Here is a 24,827-nt window from a genome sequence, read left to right on the forward strand (position 1 = left end):
ACTGCCACATGAGGGATTGCCCTGAATGAGTTGTTCTAAGCAGTACTGAGAAACAGCAAGGACACTAGCAATTCCAAGTGGAAACTGGTTATACTGGTAAAAGCCAAAGGACATGTTAAGCACCAGCAGTCTGCACAAATGTGGATGTGATGGCAGCTGTAAATATGCATCTGACAGATATATCTTCTTGTAATAGTCTCATTTCTGTAGCCTGTAGAACAGGTCCTATAGTTGTGGAACTGGAAAATAATCTACAATCAGCTAGTCATTCACAGCCTTAAAATCACTGCACAGCCTGAGAGAGCCATCCAGTTCCCTGATGACAACAAGGGGAGAAGGCCGCTGACTGGAAGTAACTGGGTTGACCACATCAATAGTGACCAATCTGTCCAGTTCCGTATTCATCGTGTCCGTGATGCACGGAGTTAAACCTGGTTTCATGTTAAGGTGAGCCTTGACAGATACCACCTGACCCAAACCTGGAGCAAAAGGTTCTGAAATGGAGGTCATCAAGTCTTCAATACCTCGAAATGCAATTTGCAGGGATACCAAACACAGATTCTCAGATATGGAAAACCTAAACTGAAGGCATCTAACTCAAAAATGTTTTCTGCAGTACTGGAAGAAACCACCAAAAATGAAAGCATATAGAACACATTTTTAAGTGAGACCTCCATTGAAAACATGCCCAGCACTGGAATTTTATGACCGCCATAGGCCACAATCTTCCTCTAAGTGGGTACAGTGGAGGATAGCCCAGCATCACGTAGTGAGAACTATTGACCAGGGATGAAGATGAGCCACTATCCACCTGGAAAGGTACCGTCCGATACATCACATGCAGTGTGAGTAGGAGCTTGATGGGTTTCCCTGATGTTGGGTTAAGCATGGTGTCAATGGCGGAAATATCAGCTGGAAAAGGTGATGTCAAGCACATGGCTGTGACAATACTAACAAGGGAACCTCCCCATCGCATCCCCCTCAGATTTAGTTATAAGTTGGCACAGTGGATAGGCCTTGAAAAACTGAACACAGATCAATCGAGAAAACAGGAAGAAGTTGTGTGGAACTATGAAAAAAATACGCAAAATATACAAACTGAGTAGGCCATGCGCAAGATATGCAACATCAAGGATAGTGTGAGCTGAGGAGCGCCGTGGTCCCGTGGTTAGTGTGAGCAGCTGCGGAACGAGAGGTCCTTGGTTCAAGTGTTCCCTCGAGTGAAAAGTTTACTTTTTTTATTTTCGCAAAGTTATGATCTGTCCGTTCGTTCATTGACGTCTCTGTTCACTGTAATAAGTTTAGTGTCTGTGTTTTGCGACCGCACCGCAAAACCATGTGATTAGTAGACGAAAGAACATGCCTCTCCAATGGGAACTGAAAACATTTGATTGCAAGGTCATAGGTCAACCGATTCCTCCACAGGAAAACACGTCTGATATATTCTATATGACACTGGTGACGACATGTGCGTCACATGACAGGAATATGTTGTCGACCCACCTAACTTGTACACTTGGCAAATGGGTAAAAAGATTCCTCTACCTTGCCAGATTTAGGTTTTCTTGTGGATGTGATAATCAGTCCCAAAAAAGTGATCGCATCGGACGGACGGACAGATAATAATTGTCTGAAAATAAAAAATTAAACTTTTCACTTGAGGGAAGACTTGATCCAAGGACCTCTCGTTCCGCAGCTGCTCATGCTAACCACGGGACTACGGCGCTCCTGAGCTCACACTATCCTTGATGTTGCTTATCATACGCATGGACTACTCAGTTTGTATATTTTGCTTATTTTTTTCATAGTTCCACGCAACTTCTTCCTGTTTTCTCGATTGATCTGTGTTCAGTTTTTCAAGGCCTATCCACAGTGCCAACTTATAACTAAATCTGAGGGGGGTGCGATGGGGAGGTTCCCTTGTAAGCCACTGTGCAGGCGCAACACAGCACACAGAAGCAATGTGGCCATGAACACCACAGGCAAAACAGACAGCTGACAGGTGCAGGCAGCACAAGTGTGAATGCCGATAGAAACACAGAGTGCTTGCCCGACAGGGAAGGAGATGCAGCCTCGAGTGGGAACACTCTGTGTGTCATTGTCCAACTCAGAATGACTGAGGGAACAAGTTATTTACGTGGAATGACAGGGTGTGTCCCAGTTTTCCTGGTACATGCCCACAGCATGTGTACTGCCAGCCCAGCCATCACGGCCGATGTGGGAAAACAAAACTTCCCTCTGCTCTGCATCACACGAGTTCAAAAGCCATAGCAATTTTAAGAATTTCATCCAAGAAAGGATCTATCCAGTACAAACTGAAGAAGAGAACCCCTAATCATAGACTCTGCATACAATCTTCAAGAAGCACCTGTCAAGAAGGTGAAAGCATCATGATGACTTAGGCCATGAAGCTCAGTGAGCTGCTCCTGAATGGCCATGGAGCACTCTGTCAACAGATATAGCCCATTTCCATCTCCAAGATCATGTCAATACATGGTATTGCAGAATACTGGCAATGGAAAACCTGCTTGCACATCAACCCATGCCACTTCATTCTGCAAAGATAACTGTGTGGTGCAAGTTGACAGCATTGTTTACCGTAGGGCCATATTTTTTCAAACAAAAAGTTACCTGTATCGGTGAACACGATGAAAGCCTTTATCACACCAATGCCATTCCAACCCTTCAATAGAGCAGTTGTGAGCGTAGGATCAGTTTTAATGCAAGATGGTACTCCCCCACACGGAGCACAGCCAGTGAAGCAGCTGCCATAGAGGCATTTTGAAAATACCAGAATTATCGGATGCTATTTCCCTACTGCCTGGCTGTCCAGATCCCCTGATTTTAATCCATGTGACTTCTGGTCATCAGATTATCTGAAAGATGCTCTTTTTAGTGCTCCAATTACAAATGTAGCTGAACTGAAGTCACACATTGTGCAGCCCATTCTGAACGTTACCCTGAGACACACTGATCTGTTGTGGGAGATGCTTTCTCGATTTCAACTTGTGGCACAAAATGGTAGACAACATATTGAAAAAGTTACACGACAATTAAAAACAGATTTTATTGTAGCTTTTTATGCAGTTTTTGGCTTCACAACAACAGGATAATTGACTGTTTCTTGGAAATCATCTTAAATGGTTAATCATTTCATTGTATGCTCATGACATGCTTATTTCTGCCATGAATACCCAAAATGAATGGTCAATTATGTCATTTTATGCTCATAACATGCTTATTTTCCTCATAATAACCACAGTGAAATTCAAATAACTGGAAAGTGCACTAAAACATTCCATTTGCATCACATGATGCTGCTCCTGTCATAGAGTTGCATCACAGTGATATCTTGTTTTTTAATTTACATTTTAGAAAATGGGTTACAAATGGTGTATAGTACAACATTTCACAAATACGTCTATAAAAAACTCCCAAAAATTGTTTTTGAGAGTTCTAAAGAATGAGGAGATGCATAAAATGTGGTTTGCAACTCACTCGTAAAGAACCAAATGAGGTAGTGGTCAGTACATGTATTTATTTCTGTGAGTATCAGGTAAGTAAAAACGCCATATAAACACGTTTTCACTTGTAGTGTTATAAGTAGTGTACTAGACTTGTAATGTAATGTTCACTATATCAATTCATTTGGAGGAAGGTTTTTTCCTTTCTTTCTTTCTGTTTAATACCACTATCATCTTAAGTTCACTCATTTGTAATATAGTTATGTACACTTGGTAAATTTGAGATGAATCACAAGGATGGCGTTAAGAAAGTCTGTTTCATGTCTGATATAGCTCTTATTCCGAAGAATCTGAGAAAATATTTAACAATTTCTGAGCACATTAATGTCCTGGAGGAACAGAAAAACTGCAGTTTATAAAGCTGTTGAGGTTAAATACGATGATACTCTGCAGTTTTACTGTGCATCTGAAAATTTGAAAACAGAGAAAAGAGGTACTTGGAAAACAGGAGTAGTTCTGGCAACAGCCACAGCAATTAACAATCAGTATTATCTTCTGAATGAAAAAGTTTCCACAGTGTTTTATTGTGCAGGCTTTCACAATTGTTCTGAGAAACCTTTTCAACATGGTCTAAGAAAATAATTCTATGCCAGATACCCTCAGTTTAAAAACAATTCTGTGACTTATCACTATCACAGTACTTCCAGCCCAATCTCCATGCAATGCAGTTTCATGTTTATTTCTGGAACACAAAAATCTGGCTTGTTTTTCAAGAATGAAGACCCAATAAAACATTAACTTTCACATTTTCACTATCACCCATCACAAAATTCCTTTCCTTTGCTACTTAAAAGTTGTAAATGCATTTTCCATCACTGACTAACTAAACTGTTTACAGAATAAGTACGGAAAAACACTAGTAACTATAGCTAACACTCCTGTAACACACGCATAACTTCATCTTACTCCTAGTCTCTGATGTCACCAGAGGTTAAGCCAATAACAAAGCATTGATCATGTGACCAAATCTTGAAATTTAACGAATTTTAACCTTTAATTACATAAAAATAATAGGCATTTTATGAGAATGGAAAAATGCAAATTGAATGGTATAATCATTCAGAATAATGACAATCTGAACAATATTTTTAACATAGGAAAATAGCCTATTAAAAACTGATGTCATTGCTACTTTTCATGTGGTTTTTGACCTCAGTACAATAAAAACCCGATTTTTACAATCCAATGTGATATGACCTAGCCATGGTGGATGGACTTACCTAACTAACAGTGCCACAACTGTTAAATGCCAGACTTGTGGGGTCACGTACATCACACAATATGGTTGGTTTAATGTGCAACTCGCACCATACCCATTGTATTGCAATTGATCTTTCATCTGTAACCAAACCTGTTTACATTATGAGTGCCATCTGTGGGAAAAGTTTTGTTTTGTTTTTGTAATGTTTCTCCCTTGTTTGATAACATTCCATTCAAAATTAATGTCATTCTGAGAAGTGGTTCTTTTTTTACAGTGTTTAAAGCTGGAATGTTAATTATAATCACCTGATATATAAAATAATCTATTGTCTGAGAGACAATGTGGGTGTCTTAAAAGTGGGCATGACTGTAGTAAATTTCTCAATCACTCAGTAGTTTTCCTACATAATATTATTTATGTCAATTACTGCCTCAGACTTCCATTCAGAACCAAGTTCTTTTAACATTGCTATTGAGGGTACTGTGTCATGTTACAACACCTCAGCCTGAAGCAAGGCTGTTGGGCATGTGTATGGAAATTAGGTGGCCCTGAAATTTCTTCTCTTCTATGAAGCATACAGCCTGTAACACATTTGTAGTTTCATTGAGAGGAATCTTCTTATACAGATTTTTTAACATTTCTTCTTTGTCACACAGTTCCACAAATTTCTTATGAATACAAAGCTGAAATAACTTCTTCCAAGTTTGGACAGTTACGTGTGCACACAACCATTTAAGCAGCTGTTCTTCATGTACCCCACTCATAATATTTGGTACAGTGGTAAGTAATCTCTGCCGCTGTGCAGTTAAAAATTGGATTGCAAAGTATTGATGTAGATGTAGTAATGCTTGCATCCCTTCTGATTACAAAAAATAAATTCTGGACAATAAAATTTTTTCTGTTACTTTTACCAACTGATAAATATGGATAGCTTCTTATTCAGTTAGGTATTAATGCTCATCAGCTGCACATACATACCCATATAAGTCATAATGATATTATTTGAAGTGACTGTTTATATTAAGTGTAAAACTAAGAAACAGCATACCCGAGCAAGATTAAAACAACTGAAGTGTGGAAGGTGTCCTAGATGTTGCAAACTATTGAATGTCTGACTTCAACAATCATGGACTGGGAGCACAGACAAACCTCAGCTCAGGGATCCTGCATTTTCCAAATGTGTACATAGTGAGGATCACTTGAGCTCCTTGATGTTTTCCCCATTTAGCATAATCAATAGGCCAAGTGCAGCTTAAGAATGTTAGGACTTGGTGAGGAGTAACCTTCCAGCAAACAAACACTCCACTAGTTTTTTTATAAGAAAAAAATAAGAACCTTACAAAACAAATTAAATCATTTTTACTGTCAATGAAAACAACTGGGAGATCAAATAAGGTTTCTATAGATAGTTTATGCTTATAAAATCACTACTTGTGGGTCACTAAATAGAGCAAATATGCCTTGTATTGTGTAAATGATAATGGGAAAACAGGACTGATTACATACATGCTATCATAATCATATTCCAAGGCCTAGATCTAAATGATTCCTGGACAGAAATGCTACTTGAACACTGTACTGCATTAGTGGGTTTCAAAACACACAGGCTAGTAGTCCTAACTTTGTACACATTACAGCTTGTCGATGGGAAATGTTTAGGCCTGATGATGTAATTAGAGGTGGTTTAATGGGATGCTGCATAGCTAATTGGAGAGTAATTTTATTCATGAAACTTCCTGGCAGATTAAAACTGTGTACCCGACCGAGACTCGAACTCGGGACCTTTGCCTTTCGCGGGCAAGTGCTCTACTGGCTCTACTGGCAGAAGTAAAGCTGTGAGTACCGGGCGTGAGTCGTGCTTCGGTAGCTCAGTTGGTAGAGCACTTGCCCGCGAAAGGCAAAGGTCCCGAGTTCGAGTCTCAGTTGGGCACACAGTTTTAATCTGCCAGGAAGTTTCATATCAGCGCACACTCTGCTGCAGAGTGAAAATCTCATTCTGGAAATTTTATTCATGTTTAGGGCCTTTAATATTGAGTATACATCCAACACTATTATATGAAACAGCAGAGATTATATGAACCTGGAATTATTGATGTTTTTAATTGTACTGAGGCCAAAAACCACATGAAAAGTAGCAATGACATCAGAATGCTTTGGCTGAATGTAATAGCCACAGACAAGTTTGTTACAGATCAAACAGTCTTTAATAAATTGCATATTGAAGATTCAAAAACCGTTTTGTGTGGTGATGATAAAATAACTATTTTCATGGTTTTTAGTTTTTCAGTGTGTTCTTGGAAAGTACCATGTAACTTGACTACACTTTGTTAGCCTGTGACTATATCTTGCTAGTATACTGTTGGGATTTTCTTTGGATATTAGCAAGACCTTTGACTATGCACATCACCCTTTCATAAATTCTAATGTTTCTATCTCAGTGGCATGCCATTTGTATGACTGGAGTCTTACCTCCGTAACAGAAACAGGGTCCAATTAAAAGACTACATCACAGGAATAAAACAATTATCAAGAGTCAAGAAAAATCAAATATGGCATCTTCCATGGTTCAGCAAATGGTCTGCTTCCAATCTGGCATGATTTAGTGACCAACCCAGGTCTTTCAAAAGGCCTTCAAAGACAGTATAGTTTGCTGACAAAACATGGATATTGATAAATGGATAAAGCTCAACAATGCAAAGCACAGCCAAGATATTATCTGAACAGGTTTAGGTTTATAACTGGTTCACAGCTATTAGCTTAACTCTTAAGCTCATAAAAACCAAACTTACACAATTCTATGCTATTAATTTCTATTTTACAGGTGCAGCAATACACTAGATTTATAAATTAATGGAACTATTGAATAAAGAGCAATAATTAGCACTTCAGTTGCCATACCTTGTATGTATATTTTGTAGCTTTTACACCATACTTAGTAATCTAAATATTCTGCCTGTTTCATTGAGAAGTTTTAGATTGGAAGTTTTTATTGCATTGTACATATATGAGAAGGAAGCATTTCACATAATCTTTTTCTCCATCATTTCCTTTGTTAAAATGGTAATCAGCTGTATGTTGTTTCTCCTGCTGATTGTTCAGGAGGCACTGTTGTGGTATTATCCTTCAGTACTTTCCTCTACAACCTCTGTTTCACTACATATCATTTTTTGAGGACGATATTCTCAAAAATTTCTTGCAAATACAAAAATAATTGGAATGTGCAGCTAACTTGGTTCCTCACCTTCTTCACATGGCAAACAATCATGTATGGTTAATAAGCTCTTCAATAAGTTTCCTCCATTCTGTCCTCTCCAATGTGGTTTTTACCAGCCTCTAACTCTAAGACTGGTTTTGTGGATCTCTTCTTTGTCTTCAGCCATTTGAGCCTCCATTGACTATACCGTTTTTGCCAGTGTACCAGCATCAGCCCTGAGAACATGTCGGGGTCATACTGTTCTCCTACATTTTATTGATCTTAAAAATAACAGCACCTTGTATAAGATGATACAAGTCAGCATTTGTTTTATATCACCACGTACACCTCTAACACCATGGTTATTCTCAGATTTTGCACAGCAGCCTGCTTTCAGATATTCTGACCAGCTGCTCATCAGTACTCATTGATGTTCAGGTTTCATATTAATAGGGTATGACTGACATTATCATTACCTTGTATATTTGCACTTTAATCTGTCTGTTTAATATCTTGGTAGCCAGTAACTTCTTAAATGTGTGGAAGCATCCACAACTGTTTAAGATTTCTGTTTTTATTTCAGTTGGCACTGAATTTGGCCAATATTAAATCCGTGATATTCAGAGTTATGAATGTGTTCAAAATTTAAGCCTGCTGCTGATAATCTATTTAGGTTGTTATTTTCCTTCCTGGTGAGCATCATGTATATGATCACTGCAATAATAGAAAGCACTCTATGTTGTGTGGCTTCTTGCATCTTACTATTCTCTTTAATGAGCATCTTCTTCTGCTAATAACTGCAACATCATCAGCATATGCATATATCTGAGTAGACTTCGTATCTATGTTACTAGAAATTTGAAGTTTTCAAATAACGGCTTCCAAAGTCAAAGAATTGTAAGAAGGGTGTCCATTTGTCTCACTCTTTTACTGAGGCTAAACCAAGTACTTAATTCTCCATCAACTCACACTGTAGCCTTGGAACCAATCATGGCTGCTTGGAAGAACGAGATTGTTTAACATACATATCTGGTGTACATAGTAATAACATATCATATCCTTCCTTCTGAAATTATCAAATACCTGCTTGAAGTCTACATAAAGGTTAAAAAGCTCAAAATTATATATCTGATCTGTTGTTGACCTACTAGAGAAAGCCACAATGACTAAATTTTATAGATTATTTTTGTCAGTGTAACTCCTAGTAATTTTAACAACAAGGTCCTGTTTTTAGTGTATTGACTGAATCGCACCTCAATTTCACTCTTTCTGCAATTATTCTATCAGTGCCTGGCACTTTGTAATTTTTTAGTCAGTCCATTACCTCAATTACTTTCACTGAGTTGGGCTCATCAATCTTTGGATCTGCAATATAATAGGATAGCTCCTTTCTTCCAGTGAGATTGCCTTTCAAAATTCATATTCTATTAAAGTAATATCTCCTTATGTCCTGCATTTATTGTTCACCTGTCAGCAAATTTCCCTCTTTATCATTTAGACACTGTTGGTTTAGGTCCATATTATTGAGCTCCTTCCTCACTTTTCTTATAAAATTTTGTGCTTTCATTCCTCTACTAATTTTCACACATTTCCTTTGCCTTTCTTCTCACAGCTTCCCTTTTTTGCCTCCTAAATACCAATGTTTCCACTACTCTCTTTCCATTGTATATTGTCTTATTAGATCTCGTATTTCACTGTAAGAATCTCAATCCAACTTCCTTGATTCAAACTGAATATTCATTATTTACATAAAACAAAAAGAATCACTAGGAGAGGAGGGAAAAAGTGCTGCTCAGTGCACGTACACTGAAAACATGATATTCATTCTAGTATTTTCAACAGGGACTAAGCTATTATCACACAGAACTGCACAAATATTATTAATGAAGAGAATTAGAAATTATGAATACGTATTTGGGTGTGTGCCCAAGCATCAACACTGTGTACGTTACATCGCAGAAACCAAATCTTTCAGCCAACAGCTGCAGGTGTGCCCACCAAGTGATTAAGAAATTAAATTTGTTTTAATTATTCAAAAATTGAGTATATTTATACTATAGTGATGACTTAATAAATCCATCACATACAGATCAGCATTCTTGTAATTCCATATCTTATATACATCGTAAACAACTTAAAGAGTATGGTCAGACCTGTTGCTAGGATAGCATCTTCGACAGTCAGCATTGTTGAACAGTGCTGAGAAATTATATTATCACATGAATGACAATAGAGGGGTGCTGGCAGATACGAGTCAAAACGAACTAGGATAGAAGAGGCAAATTCATTAAATATCTGGACTCCTGTTGTTCATGCAGCCTGTCCAAAATCTTTAGAGCCAAAATAATATAAATGGTACAAGATAATAAACTGCATTCTTCGAGGTAAGAAATTAATCATCAGAAATGAATATTTAATTTTTTACTGAAGTAACAACTTAACACCTGCAAGCAACAACTTAAGCTAATAGCAGCTTTTCAGAATGACTTCCCTAGTTACAATGCATGCATTACAACATTATAAACTGACAATGAAATGTAGATCAAAAAACATTTGGTCCCAGTGCTTGCACAAATTGCTTATGATAGTGGTGTAATTGCTGCTCCATCAGTTCTCTCCACAATGTATTCTCTGAAATGTACATTTCACAGACTAGATGGTATATGTTCCTAGTCAAATCTTCTCCCATGTGATCCAAAAACATCTCCTTCAGCTTGAGCATCCAGATCTCTTGTAATTTTCTATTCAAGACAGTAAATTTTATCCTATTATGGTGAGCCCGGTTGCAAAACATTTCTCTGTACATCAATTTGGCTTTCTGGGCACTACATCCTGCATCACAATACATGAAATAAATGCATTTCAGCAGGTTCCTGTAAAGAATAATGCTCCTTTAACAACTAATCATGAATAGTCAATACTGGCAACCTCCACACTGACACATCCCAAATGATAGTGCATTAATGTTGTATGGCAGTGCAACTAGTGTCAACATAGCAGACAGTTGTCCATTGGGATACGCAGTATATAAACATGTTCCTCATGAACACTGCTTATTTAGGACCTTATACCACCTGGAATCTTGGATTGTAAGACCTATACTGGTGTAGACAAGGCCAGTGACCATATTATGCTATCCATGAAAAATGCAGACAAAACTGAAATTGATCAAGAGGGCAAGAATAAAACAGATTCATCTTACAGACAAGAATATTCTCATATAGTGTGGAGAAAGAGTAAGTTCCAAACTCCAGCAAGTAATGAAGGAACCCAAAACATAGGACTAAATGAAGGAAATAATCAGTTCGTGTCTGCCGGAACTGGTTACTAACATCCCTAAAGTAAGCATCACTGGATTCTGAACACTATTCTATTATTGATCTAGGTTCAAATGGCTCTGAGCACTATGGGACTTAACATCTATGGTCATCAGTCCCCTAGAACTTAGAACTACTTAAACCTAACTAACCTAAGGACAGCACACAACACCCAGCCATCACGAGACAGAGAAAATCCCTGACCCCGCCGGGAATCGAACCCGGGCGTGGGAAGCGAGAATGCTACCGCACGACCACGAGATGCGGGCTATTGATCTAGTAAAGGACCACACTGAAGTAACATGCCATACAAGCTGCTCAAGATGAAGGAGCATACAAAGTACTTTGGCACAACTGCAAAAGTTACAAGACACAGAATACCGTCTATATTCATGATATAATAGACCAGCATAGGAGCTAAATCAAATGCACGACTTCTTCAAGAAGATAAACAGCATCACACAAAAATTAAAAGCATGCACATGGGTGATAGCAGATGTAAATGGCAATCTTACTGGTGACAAGAAAAAAGTAATACTTAGGTGGAAACAATACTGCAGAATCCTGTATTGCAAAGTACATAACGTCAAGGAAGAGAACATTTGAAAGCTTATATTCTACCCTGTGACCTTGAGAATGCCTTCAATTATTTGAAAAACAATGAAGCCCCTGGTACAGATCATGTTTCCAAAGAAATGCTAACTGTGATGGGAGAGGAAACTACACATACTTGAGAGGCAATCCATGAATTTGAGGCAGATATTTGAAAAATGTCTCAAGATCTGTATACAAACTTTTCTTTGTTTCCTAGATTATAAAAAGATTTTGATTGTGTCATGTGGAACTAGTTATGTGCGCAATGAATTTGGAACTCCAAAACACGTCATATCATTATTAAGATGTCTTTATAACAGTCATTCTGTGACCATAAAGGTGGATGGTGAATACTCGGACTCTTTTGATGTGACAAATGGAGTCTGACAAGGCTGCATACTGTCTCGTCAGCTCTATACCATCAGGATGGCTGGGTTGGTGCAATTTCAATTGGCAGCAGGGAAATCAACAAACTACACTTTGCAAATGATACAAACCTAATTACAGGAAGTGGGGAGAAACCTACTGATCTGTTCTCCAGAATGAAGACTATTAGTTTACTTTCTGGTCTAGAGATAAACATAAAAAGCCCAAACTAATGTATATCAGTCACTGTGATTTAGATTAAATCCAACTTACAGCTTGCTTAAAGGATCTGAAGGTAGTGAATGATTGTGTGTATCTAGGATCACTGATCAATGACACAGGAAAGTGTGATACATTAATGAAATGATGAATCATCCTTGAAAAAGCCACAATGGTTAAACTCACTAAGATCTAGCAGGACCAGGTATCATCCAAAACAACGAAGATGCACTTGGTGGAATCACTGGTGCTTCTTTTGTTCTTGCACACATGTAAGACATGGACTGTGTAAGCTAGTGGCAAGCACCTAGTTAATGCCTTTGAGATGTGGTGTTGGCAGAAGAGGTTATGCATACTATGGACACAAAGAACCACCACTGCGTTTCACAGTTTTTTATTATTATTTTTTTTTTCCTGAGCATGTGACATTTTAAAGTTAAATTTACCAGTTCTCATGCTGTTTAATAGTTGTCATGTAATTTTTAATTTACAAATAATTATAGCAACTCATACAGTCAGAATAACTACTAATGACTAGGTATAATTTTATTTTTGGATGCAACATAAATTAGTTTACTCCTGTGAAGCATGTGACAGAGAAAAGAACAGAAAAAAAAAATTTACGGAATTTTAGAAAATCTTCTGAAGTTTTGTTACAAATTTTATGTATAATATTTTCACTGGTAGCCATATCCTTTCATTATGATTGCATGGTAATGACACTTTATTTCTATATTTGTGCTAGACATGTACGGGTGTGTTACGTACGTGACTGTTAAGCATGTGATACTTAGTCCATAAGAAATTTAGTTACAATAGAGCTTAAAAGTGATTGAAATTTACCAAAAGAACACTATAAAGCAAGAGTAAAGACTTATTTATTCCATGAAATTAGTAGACAACCCCATGATGGTACTTACACTGCCCAAAAAGTTGTTGCAGTGAGGTACACAATTACTTCACATTTCTACATTCACAAACGTACATTAACTATCAAACAAGACAACTGTATACTTATGGCTACATTTATAAATAGACATTAAATACCAAAGAAGGTAACAGTATATTCAAACCTAGTACTTAACCCAAGCTGTTCTCAGAAATCCTAACAAGCATAACTCAGTTCATCCCTCCTGCCAGGTGTTGGTTTATAAAACAGGTGCTATGTCAGTATCATCATTCAGAACATATTCATGCCTGTCATCTGGCCACACAAAGATGGCACTGTTAGTTTGTCTCCTCAATCTCATCTTCTACATTTGGCATACCTAAAAACTATGATAAAAAGGCCTGTAGTAGACTCAGAATTGATAGCTGCTAATACCACATATATAAAACGCCTTAATCATGTCACAGATAACGTACAAGGTTATCAGGTCTTTCCTGGCATGATGCTTCATCAACAATTATTTCCTTTTCTTGTTGGTGTCAGTTTACAGTAGATTTGCTGTTATGCCACTGCCTGTTTATTGTGTGACATTGGCAGTGCTTTTTTTGTTCTGCAGACTGCTTTTCCCAATACTCGAGGAGAAATTTAATGAACATTTATATCTTGTTGCTGCTTTTTAAGTTCTTCTCAACCTCGCTGACGAAGTTCCCTTCCTGCAGCTCTTTTATGTTGGTCTTCCTTACCTCAACAATGTCACACTGCTTTTCTTCTTTTGCCAAACATCTCTCCCTCTCTCTTACTTCTTCACCTTACAATGATTTACTTATTCACCTGCTAACTTCTTTCTCCAAATTTACCCCAGTTGTATGAGAGATGGCCACTAGATTTTGTCAATATTTGGAAGAAAGTTCAGGCTTGTCCCATGCCTAACAACATGAAACTTACATAATGCTATACCCCAAACCCAGTAACAAACATAATTAGATGAGAACTGTTTGTTCGAGGTCTCAGTCAATGATGAAATCAAAGAACAGAAGTTCTCGATCCAGAAGGCACAGTTTGTTAGGCATACGACTAGAACTGTATGTCCAAACATATTGTTGGCATCCATTTTTAATAATTTGGGCAATGTTTCCAGATATGATTCCTAGATTCTAGGTGCAACTATCAATTGTAAATACTTTGGGAAATACTTTCCTCTTGCTCCGGGAAGAAAAAAAGGATTAATGCCACATGCCTAACAGAAATTTTGCAGTTTTCATGTTTACTGTTACACCAATCTTGGTATATGAATTTCTTGTGGTTATTTTTGTTATTTGGAAAATATGTATATTAACCTTTCATTTCATATGTCACTTTAACTAGTTTCTTAAAAATTGAAATATGCATATCTTTTCCAAAATATTGTGAGAGATGACCATTGAAGAACTTAGCATCGCAAAAAGTTTATCTTCTCATGTCAGCCAAAGATACTTCCTGTCTGTTGGACACATTTTGAGAAGAGGAGGGGATAGTTAGAAAAGATCCCTCTTGCAAGGTAAAATTGAAGATAAAAGAATACGAGGCAGAGGAGCAAGTAGATGGTTAGGTCAAGCAAAGAATTGGCCTACCATTTCAAAACATATTAAGAAGAGCTGAAGATCACTGTGGATGGAGACATCTAGTTGAAGATTCAGGTACTTAGTCAATGGAGAAATGAGATCATGACACTCAGCAATGAGTAAACTGACTAATGATGATCACCTGAATATTCATTTCAAATTATCAGCTCATTTTGAAATTTTCATTTAAAATCATCTACTCTGCTTGTAATGTTGAACCTAAAGGTTTGGAATGTGCTGTACTCTTTTTAAATGATTTTTAAGAACAGGCTCACTGTCCGCAGAATCCAGCCAAATACAGTCAAGTGTTGAAATATGAAGCATTGGCTGATACCTGCTGTTAACCGTTTGAAACAATAGGACCATGGTCCATACAACTTTGGTTTCATCTAGCTACAGCCATCAGAATCCAATATTATCAAATGTGCAGAAAGTTTAATGAAGGTGTATGTATATGAGACAACTACCCACATGTGTACTGCTCACCACTAATCACAAGAGGGAGGTACTACAGTGGCTGTGACAAAAAGTAAAGTGAATTGTCAATCAATGCAGCCTCTTGTGAAAAGGCAAAACCAGAATTCTCAAAAAAGTGACAACTGGGTACTTTTTTGGCAAGAAACCAGAATCCACTATCTGTCAAATGCCAATGCAAGTAATGCTTTGAGATTACAGTGATCAAATATTTCTGTATTTCCGCATGGAAATTCTATTGTGTGTGTCTCTAGTCATGATATCCTTGATTCTTATACCAGTGCAGAAGGTAAGACTTACACCTCATACAATTTTACTTGGCCTTGTGTACAAAATGCAGGAGCAACTGATCTAGCAAATCGAGTAAATGTAATAACTTGCTTCACAAATTAACATCCGAAAGTCATACAAAATAATTCAAGGGAAGCAGTCATATTGATTACAATGGGCATATACAGAAACACTGAACAATATAATTAAAATTATTAATCTAAAAGACTGACATTGCCCACCTAATAGATGTAATAATTCAGCAACAGAATATTTAAGTGTCAGTGATAAAGAAAATTTGTCAGGGAGATTATGACTGTCGCACCCGAAGTCTAACCCATCAAGAATTTATTTTTAAATCACATCTTGTCTAGTTACTAATCAAAACATTTCTGGTTTTCTGGAAAGCTTGGGGATGTCTTACACACTTACTACTAAACATTGTTAATTTGATTCACAAATATTAAATTAATAGACGCCAAAGTTTCCCAACATATTATTCATACCCACATGAGCATTAAATTCTGCTAGTCAACATTCAAAGCACTTTATTTATAATATGAAAACTGCAATTACAGCTGGATTTAATGCTGGAAAGACTGAAACAAATATGCAAGGCAGACAACTCATGTTAACCGTTGTCATGCAGCCCATCAAGTAAATGTCAATGAGAGAGAGATAATTACCTGTCAGTACGTAATCTCCGTAACATTTCACACACGTTACATCCGTATTGATGTACAGCGACTCAAAAGTAATGCAGGGTTCGCTCATTTTCTTGAATACTCCAATATTCGTGATAAAATGTAAAGTAAAAATTGTTAACGCCAAAGTAGGGTATCATCTAAATATGTACATAAACTGGTGAACATTTTAATGAGTAAAAACAATCCCACTGCCTAACTATACAAGAAAGAAGAACGGAGTAATGGTAATGAACTGACAGTGTATCATTAAGCACAAAGTGTAGTAGCGCACATTAGATTCAGCAGCACAGAACTCGCATTTACAAATAATTTTGACAAGGTTAAAAACACGTCTGCATAGCCTTTTTTTAATAGAATTTCATGTTTGTAAACAAACGAAACATGAATGCCACACACGATCAAACTATTTATTGAACACACCAACTGCAGGTATTACTTAAGTCTTCGTAGGTGGCGCGTGATAATATGTTTTGTGAAAGTTGAGCCATGTGCCAATTTTCATTGTGTTATCACAGTTTTCAATTTATCATAGAATAAAGGCACGTTTGTAGTGCGTTGCAAACATGTTCTGCAATGATGTTCGCGGTTAGTAACTGGATTACAAAGTTGGCAACACAAACCAGTGTTCACAGCTTTGTCAGTACCAATAGACAGGCGTCTAACAAGGTTGCTACATAGCAAAGCTAGCGAAATGAGGGATGCCCAACTACCGGACCTACCGATAGATGGCTCTACCAGCTGATTACTGTTGTCTGTATATGTCCGCCATGTTCGAATTTGGCAAGAAGTTTCTCTAGGGCTGTACGGTGTATGAGGAATGAAGGATTATCGAAATGGTGATTTCTTGTTCCGCTTTCAATTGTACGAAGCGATGGAGTAAGGATAGTGACTTACCATTTCACAGGTAATAGGACTATCGATACAATACGATAAAAATACAGACTTAGTGCGTTTGCTAATTCGATGTTTTTAAATAGGTTTTCTCTAAAGAAGTGGATTACTTCCGTGAAGCGGAAAAGGTTTTATTCCTACATCTTGCAGTTTTCTTTGCGGAAACCATTTCCGACGGGATAATTACGTAGTGACCTGGAACGTGGAAGAAACGTCTCAAACCCGAAGCAGTGCCATCAGTTTTTGACTTTCCGATACATTTGATGCCACAAAATAAACAGCCACGACGACATGTTGTTAGGATTTTGAGTGACAACGATCCTTCTCCATTTGAGGTAGCTAATTGATTTCCTTGCTATGTGTGTGCTTTTTAATTTTGTGAATTTATTTCGTACGACACAAATGGGCTACATAGGTCTCAGCAATGTTGTAATACAGGTCCATATTTTTGTTTTTAGCGTTCTGTCATGGAATCCGTGCTCGATTTCCCCACTGCAGAAGTTACTGATTGCGTGGAGAATGTTGTCAATGAGAACTCTTCCGTGGAAAGCATGTCTCATTTATCCAATGAAGAAGCTGCGAATTGGGTCGAAAACGTTAGTATAAGGATGTTTTCACACCCCCAAAGTTTTCTTATAATATTTTTTCATCAAGCCTTGAGTTATTTCAATCATATATAACGAAATTATTTCTTTGTTTCAGAGTGCAGTTGGTTCTTCAGTTATTGATTGTGGTATACAGTCGAAAGTAGAAATGGAAGACAAGGCGACCGAAACTTGCAATTTTTTCTCAGACATTGTGCACGAATTAAAACGTAAACTGAAATGCGTCCTTGAAAAATTTCGAAGAAGAGAGAAGAAAGTGTTTTCCATGGATGACAAGTCCATTGAAGGAGAAGGGGCATCTTGCTGAGAAGTTACATAACTTCCTCAATCATCAGAAAGGAACACAAGTGGAATTAGTGTGCAATTTAGTGAACAACTCTCTCTCGTCAAAGGATAATAGGTAAACAACAAATGTGAAAATGTTTGCGATGACTGTGTACTTTTATTCACCAGCAGCATATGAATACCTACAAAAATTAATGCCTCTGCCCCATAAATCATTTATTTCCAAATGGGTGGCAAGTGTAGACTGTGAACCTGGCTTCTTAACAGATGTTTTTAAGTACATTGATTTGAACCCAATTGTAAGGGACCAGTTCAGCGATTCATGTCTAATTGTAGACAGTATGGCAATTAGAAAGCAAGTAGTTTGGGACCAAGGAACTAAGCAATCCACTACATATAGATATCCTGCAATTGCACAGAGAAGTGTAGAAGACAATGAGGAAATACAGATTATGTGTATGCGATCTGTTGGGGACTCAGCAAAGGTATTCAAACCTGACGAGCAGGTTGAATCCGACGTAGAGTTTAAACAAGTTCTTGCTATTCTCCCAAATCCAAATGTCAAACATGCTAGGGACACCTTATATTATGAGTTTCCTGGCAATTTAGACATTTTCGAAAGTGGGTGAGAGGTCAAGTGTATATTTTTTCAAAGTGGTACATTCTTCAAGTGAAATAATTAAGTACTCAGAACTGTAAACTGATACTATACCAAAACTTATATTATTTATAACCAACAAAAATATTCTACAAAGTTATTAAAACTTAAAGTGCCCACTAAATATGTTACCTACTGATTCATAGCTAACTGACATAATAAAATCAGTTTAAATAAAAAAAAACAGATTGTACTTCACATGACTCCCAATTGTGACAATTCCTTGTCCCACCTGTGACAGTCTAATTGCAAGTAAGTATTACTAATGTAATATTTATTGATATTATGTCATGTAGAGAATTGTTTTATTAATTTGAATTCAATATTTTCGAAAGAAAATAAGTGCATAAGTCACAGATTTGTTCTAAAATGTTGGTGGTTATTCAATGCTATGTCTATTTGCTGTCCCACGCATAACAAAGTTTTAAAGATGAATAACAGCTCAATTTGTAAACTTCTGACATTCAGATTTAAAGGGAAGGTAAAACAATTATTTGTATGGAAACCATTCAATCTTTACTTTATTTCTATTTATGCTTTATGTTATATCAGCATCTGACTGTTGAAAAATGTAGTGCAACTGTGCCACCCGTGACAATGGAATCCCCCTACCTTTGTGCCACTGATATTGGCTAGTGTACTTTTGCAGATAAGAAAATCGACTGGGCTAGAATGTTCTGTCAGTATAGGACAAATTCAGACAATATGGAACTTTTCACACTAAATTTGCAATATAATGTCACCCTTGTCTCACACAGATTGTAGCAGCCATTGGGGTGCCTGTCTGGCCAGCTTCTGCAGCTTTCGCTTTCAGCTTTGTTTTTTGTTTGGGCCCTATAATGAGAACCAGTCATTACAGTGATTGACACCATGTCAAAGACTGGAACCAAGATTCACAGAAATAAAATTCCATGGTTGTAATTCATATTGTAATTAATTTTGCTCACTGACATGTTTTGAATTCAATTTTAAAATAAAACCATGGTACCAGTCATTGTTTCGGTGTCAGACTGGAAAATTACAGTTTTAAGATACCCCAACCTTAAAATTAACAGCTGTGATCAATGTTATTTTCAACAAGTTCCTTCACTTCCTACATCATCATGGATCGGTCCAATATAATGTTATTACTAGACTTAACTTCCAAAGGATGCAAGTCTTGCTTTTAAGAGGAGCCTTAACGTTGGCCTTTGTGTTTGTCTCATTTAAACGTATTTCTTGTCTCGTATCAAAGACTGAAGCACTGTCAAAAACTGGTGCTTCTACCTTATCACTCAGTTAAAATACACCATGCCACATGCAGGCATTAATAAAATCTTGGCATTTAAATTTCTGATCCAATATAAAAGACTTATGAGGGCGCAGAACGAAAAACATTTTCATCCGTGTTTTGACATTTCGTTTTTTGCCAAATTCAGATATGACGGGCACTCAATGATATGATCTTTGACGGACACGCGCTGGAGCCATCTATCGGTAGGGCCGGTAGTTGAGCATCCCTCACTTCGCTAGCTTTAGGCGCCTGTGTACCAATGGTCGGTACAGATCAAAGAGGTATATACTGCCCTCCTAGCAGTAAATGCAACAACACAATACTTGTGTTTGTTTTGGTCTGTCAGTAACGAACTTGCCACTCTCTTATGAGGCACATGAGTGCATCTGGAATGTTCGAAGTGCTAGCTTTAAAAATGGTAAAAAGACGCATGACTCTACAAAAAATTTCTGCGTTTCTTGGCACTAGCAGCAGTAACGTCGATAAAAAAATTAAGTCTCTCACTTCTCAGTATGTGAGCTGCCGCTCTACGGAAAGGCGGCGATGAAAAAAAAAGAAAAACTAAGCTTTCTGTGAGGCAGAAATGAATGTAGGTAACGAGGGAGCGGTCAGTAATAATGTGGATGAGGCAGGGGGATCACAATTGCAGATTTCCCTATTACAGTGGAATTGTGAGTGACATTGAGGCCGAGAGTGTTTTCTTTATTGAAAATGATCATTTGGATTAATTTAATATGAAAATAAAAATATATGATCAATTAAACAATTTAAAAGAATTACGTTTACATACTGCTTCAACCAAAGCTTCACAAACTGCAGGCAGTACTTGGGTTATGGCTGGCTTTGAAATGTGGAGTAATTATGCAAAGCTATGATAGGCATCTGCTGTTTCCAAGAAACTAAGAGTAACAGCAAGTGATTTGTCACTCCATGCAACCTTTTTCCATTGTTAAGTTGTCCAATGTTTATGATCCTTACACCAAACGAGGCATCATTTGGTATTTACTGCTTATGAGCAGCCGCTCGACCAAGAAATCCAAGTTTTCTCACCTCCAGTCTAACTGGCATAGTACTTGCAGTGGATCCTGATGCAGTTTGGAATTCCTGTGTGATGGTCTGGATAGATGCCTGCCTATTACACATTACCACATTCTTCAACTGTCGGCAGTCCCTGTCAGGCAACAGACGAGGTCGGCCTGTACGCTTTTGTGCTGTATGTGTCTGTTCACGTTTCCACTTCACTATCATATCGGCAACTGTGGACCTAGGGATGTTTAGGAGTGGGAAAATCTCATGTACAGACGTATGATGCAAGTGACACCCAATCACCTGACCACGTTCGAAGTCCGTGAGTTCCGCGGAGCACCCCATTCTGCTCTCTCACGATGTCTAATGACTACTGAGGTCGCTGATATGGAGTGCCTGGCAGTAGGTGGCAGCACAATGCACCTAATATGAAAAACGTGTTTTTTGTGGTGTCTGGATAGTTTTGATCACATAGTGTATGAAATATGCGCAAAACTGGAAGTTTGAGTTCTAATGTGCATAGACAAGTTTTAAAGTGTGGACAGAGCCATACTGAGATGAGCCTGCGCCCTTGGCAAAACTGACACCCCTCCCTCTCCCCCCCCCCCCCTTCATCCTCGAATTTCTCGATAAACAGATTTGCCACTACTGGAGAAATTCGAGAATGAGGCACACTTATTACTGCAGCCTACCAGCTTACGTGTTTCTTCTGATATGTTGATGACACGTTCGTCATGTGGCCACATGGCCGAAAATAATGGACGAGTTCCTGGACCATCTGAACTCGAGACACCTCAACATTAAGTTCATCGTGGAACTAGAGAATGATGGTTAACTCACGTTGCTGGTTGTCCTGGTGAAGAGGAAGTAAGGTGACACATTAGACTACAGTGTGTACAGGAAACTAACACACACTGACTTATATCTGCTGGCTGATAGCTGCCGTCACCCAGCACAGAAGGATGTGTTGCTGAGAACACTTGTACACCGAACCATAACACTCTCCAACTGAGACAGCTTGACAGCTGAGTTATAACATTTACAGGGAGTGTACACAAACGACGGGTACTCAACCAGGAACAGCTGGAAAGCAGTGTAACCCATCAGACGACCTGATTCAACGTGAGATGTGCAAGAAGAAGAGATCTGAAAGCTAGCTTTTTTACCATGTGCAGGGCCTGTATCTGCTAAGATCAGCAAAACCCTGAAGAAATACAAATCAAAAATGTGTTCTTCCTGTGAAACAAGATCAGGGTGCTCCTTGGAAAGATGTGCGGTTAAGTACAGCGTGAAATCCGGCTTTGGAACTACTACAGAAACAACAGAAGAAAGTTTCCTTCGCCAGTCATGAATCTCAGATGACAAGAGGCGTAATTAATGGGATCAAACCTCTTATGGAGCATCACGTGGCAACAGCCTCCTCAGGAGACAGCCACACTGGTCATGGACAAGACGGAGAACAACATCAGCCACCTAAAACCTCAAGTACCACACACCCTGGGAGCAGGCACAGGACAGAACGCCAGACAGTGGCCACCACCATGAGAGATTGCTTCAGTGTGCACGAACATAACAGGCAACTCCTCCGGCAGCCTGATGCTGCATTAGGCGAGCGGTCTAAGGCGCTGCAGTCATGGACTGTGTGGCTGGTCCCAGCAAAGGTTCGAGTCCTCCCTCGGGCATGGGTGGTGTGTTTGTCATTAGGATAATTTAGGTTAAGTAGTGTGTAAGCTTAGGGACTGATGACCTTAGCAGTTAAGTCCCATAAGATTTCACACACATCATCTTCCTGATGCTGCAGGAAGCGCACCTTGCAGGCGCATAGTGAACTAAGAAGGACAGAAGAATGACACGACCACGAGAGGAAGCCGCAGCAGTCATGAACAGCATAAAAAGAGTCTACAGCATTACGGTAGTGCTAGGAACGCGCCTGACGGTCTCGTACCTGATACGAAACGCCATGGGATGGCCGCCACCAGGGAAAACAGCCACAGTGGACATGGACGGCATAATAAACACCAGAGACCGCTCAGGTGTAAATATAGTATGTGGTCAGCTTGTCGACCAGACACACCGAAGCATCCAAAGCGTGAGCAGCTACCTTCAGAACAGCAAGAAGAGAAGAAGAAAGAAGAATGCATAGAAGAAAAGAAGGGAAGGCGGTGCACAAGAAAAGACGTCTGTGAGTCAGCCCAAAAAAAAAGTCAGGGATAAAAAAGAAAAAGTGTCATGAAGCTTCACTTGCGAAGCGTCTCGAAAACTGTAAAAAGTCGTGAACCATACTCTGCCTTCAAAGATCGTAAGGATTTTTCCATGCCAGGGCCAGTTGTGTTGTTCCATAACCCATGCACGTGTAGAGTAGGCTGGAGTAGTTTGTGAATGCCTCCACATTTCCATAAGTATTTACACTGTGAGGTGGCAATGAAGCGAAATCCCCAGGCTCCCTAGTCTGGCAACACAACACCAACATATACAAATTCAAGTCCAGAACAGAAATTGACGACCCAGAAAATCAAGTCACAGTTGCCAGTCTAGCGAAGCCTACTTGTATACGTGCATAATCACTGATTTTTCCAAAAGAAATAACAAAACCCCTCACATTCCACAAATATCTGCAGAGGTTCGATGCACTTACCATCAATCTCAACAAGTACAAAAGCATTGGTTATGTTAGGTCAAGGGACTTGAATGCAGCATGGAAGCTAAGTGATGGTCTATGTCCACTCCTGCGCCATTCAGTGTATGTACAGGAGCAAAGGTCAAGAACAAACGAACGCCAATACAGTTGACAATGACGCAGCTACAGCTGCATTGTATAAGGAATAGAACAGGGGTTGAAAGCGACGACATACTACAAGATCTGTGAAACAATAATTTCGACTGCATCGTGGTACATCAAAGACAGAGATCGTCGTGAACCAATCATGAAGTTCCGAGTAATCACATAGTGTCCAGACATCCTAGACAAATTGCTCCCAGACTGGGCATACATACACCATAAATTGCACAGAACGAAAGCATCAAATCTCCCATGACCCAAAACAATTCAGTGCCGCAAATTTGGACATCCAACCGAAAATTGCGCAGAAAGAGAAACAAAAGGTGGAAGATGCAGCGAAAACCATGGCATTAGAAACTGAAAAGCAGATATAGCAGGCCTAAACTGCAGCGGCAGTCACGTAGCATATCTCGACAAAATCTACAGAGAGACCAAAAGAAGCAGGATCCAACGAAATAAGATCCCCAATCAGATCTCTGGACAGTCCAGCCTCAATCCCTGAAGAAGAGAAGAAACTAAGAGAGGAAATAGCACTGAAAGTGAATACTGTTCCAAGACAAAAAGCAGAGTGGGAGAAGTCTCCCAGACCGGAAATGGGGTACACATCACAGTCAGCACACTAGACAGACACAGAAGGGAACGCTAGAAACAGACACCAACTAGTAAACGCGGCACAAAACCCCAAACAAACCGAATATGGCAGAGAAGAGGCGATAGAATACAATTAAACTTCCTGTACTTTAACGCAGATAGACAGAAAACCAAGAAGACAATCATAAACCACACACTCAAGACCAGGGACGTTCATGTGACGGGGGTTACAGAAACATGGACAAAGAGATATGAAAAATGGAATTCCCCAGATATGAATGCCACATAAAACACAGAGCCGACAACAGAGGAAGACGAGGAGTGACACTCTATACAGACAAATAAATACTATCCATAGAACAAC

At 38.6% G+C, this 24,827-nt stretch overlaps 2 protein-coding genes across 5 annotated transcripts in view; one reads left to right on the forward strand and one right to left on the reverse strand.

The window, feature by feature from the left end:
• The window catches only part of LOC126183594 (WD repeat-containing protein 6), a 284,304-nt gene extending 267,288 nt beyond the window's left edge, over positions 1–17,016 (reverse strand). For both annotated transcript variants that reach the window (XM_049925694.1, XM_049925693.1), the window contains exon 1: positions 16,335–17,016. In XM_049925694.1, the coding sequence (XP_049781651.1) occupies positions 16,335–16,422 (88 nt within the window). In that variant the 5' untranslated portion in view covers positions 16,423–17,016. The remainder of the gene's footprint in view (positions 1–16,334) is intronic.
• Positions 17,013–18,926, forward strand: LOC126183595 (uncharacterized). Of its 3 annotated transcripts, XM_049925695.1 has the most exons (3): positions 17,013–17,259; positions 17,333–17,842; positions 17,949–18,926. In XM_049925695.1, exon 3 carries the CDS (start codon positions 18,271–18,273, stop codon positions 18,763–18,765), a length of 495 nt encoding a protein of 164 aa, XP_049781652.1. In that variant the 5' UTR covers positions 17,013–17,259; positions 17,333–17,842; positions 17,949–18,270; the 3' UTR covers positions 18,766–18,926. The 3 variants fall into 3 exon arrangements, with proteins under 3 accessions (XP_049781652.1, XP_049781654.1, XP_049781653.1); XM_049925697.1 differs by having other exon boundaries at positions 17,013–17,842; XM_049925696.1 differs by lacking the exon at positions 17,333–17,842.
• Positions 18,927–24,827: the final 5,901 nt, after the last annotated feature.

This window comes from Schistocerca cancellata, chromosome 4, assembly GCF_023864275.1.
Source record: "Schistocerca cancellata isolate TAMUIC-IGC-003103 chromosome 4, iqSchCanc2.1, whole genome shotgun sequence".
NCBI lineage: Eukaryota > Metazoa > Arthropoda > Insecta > Orthoptera > Acrididae > Schistocerca > Schistocerca cancellata.

What these genes read in the sequence shown, in the direction of transcription:
- LOC126183595 (XM_049925695.1), top strand. Translation starts at nt 18,271, where the DNA reads ATGTTTGCGATGACTGTGTACTTTTATTCACCAGCAGCATATGAATAC.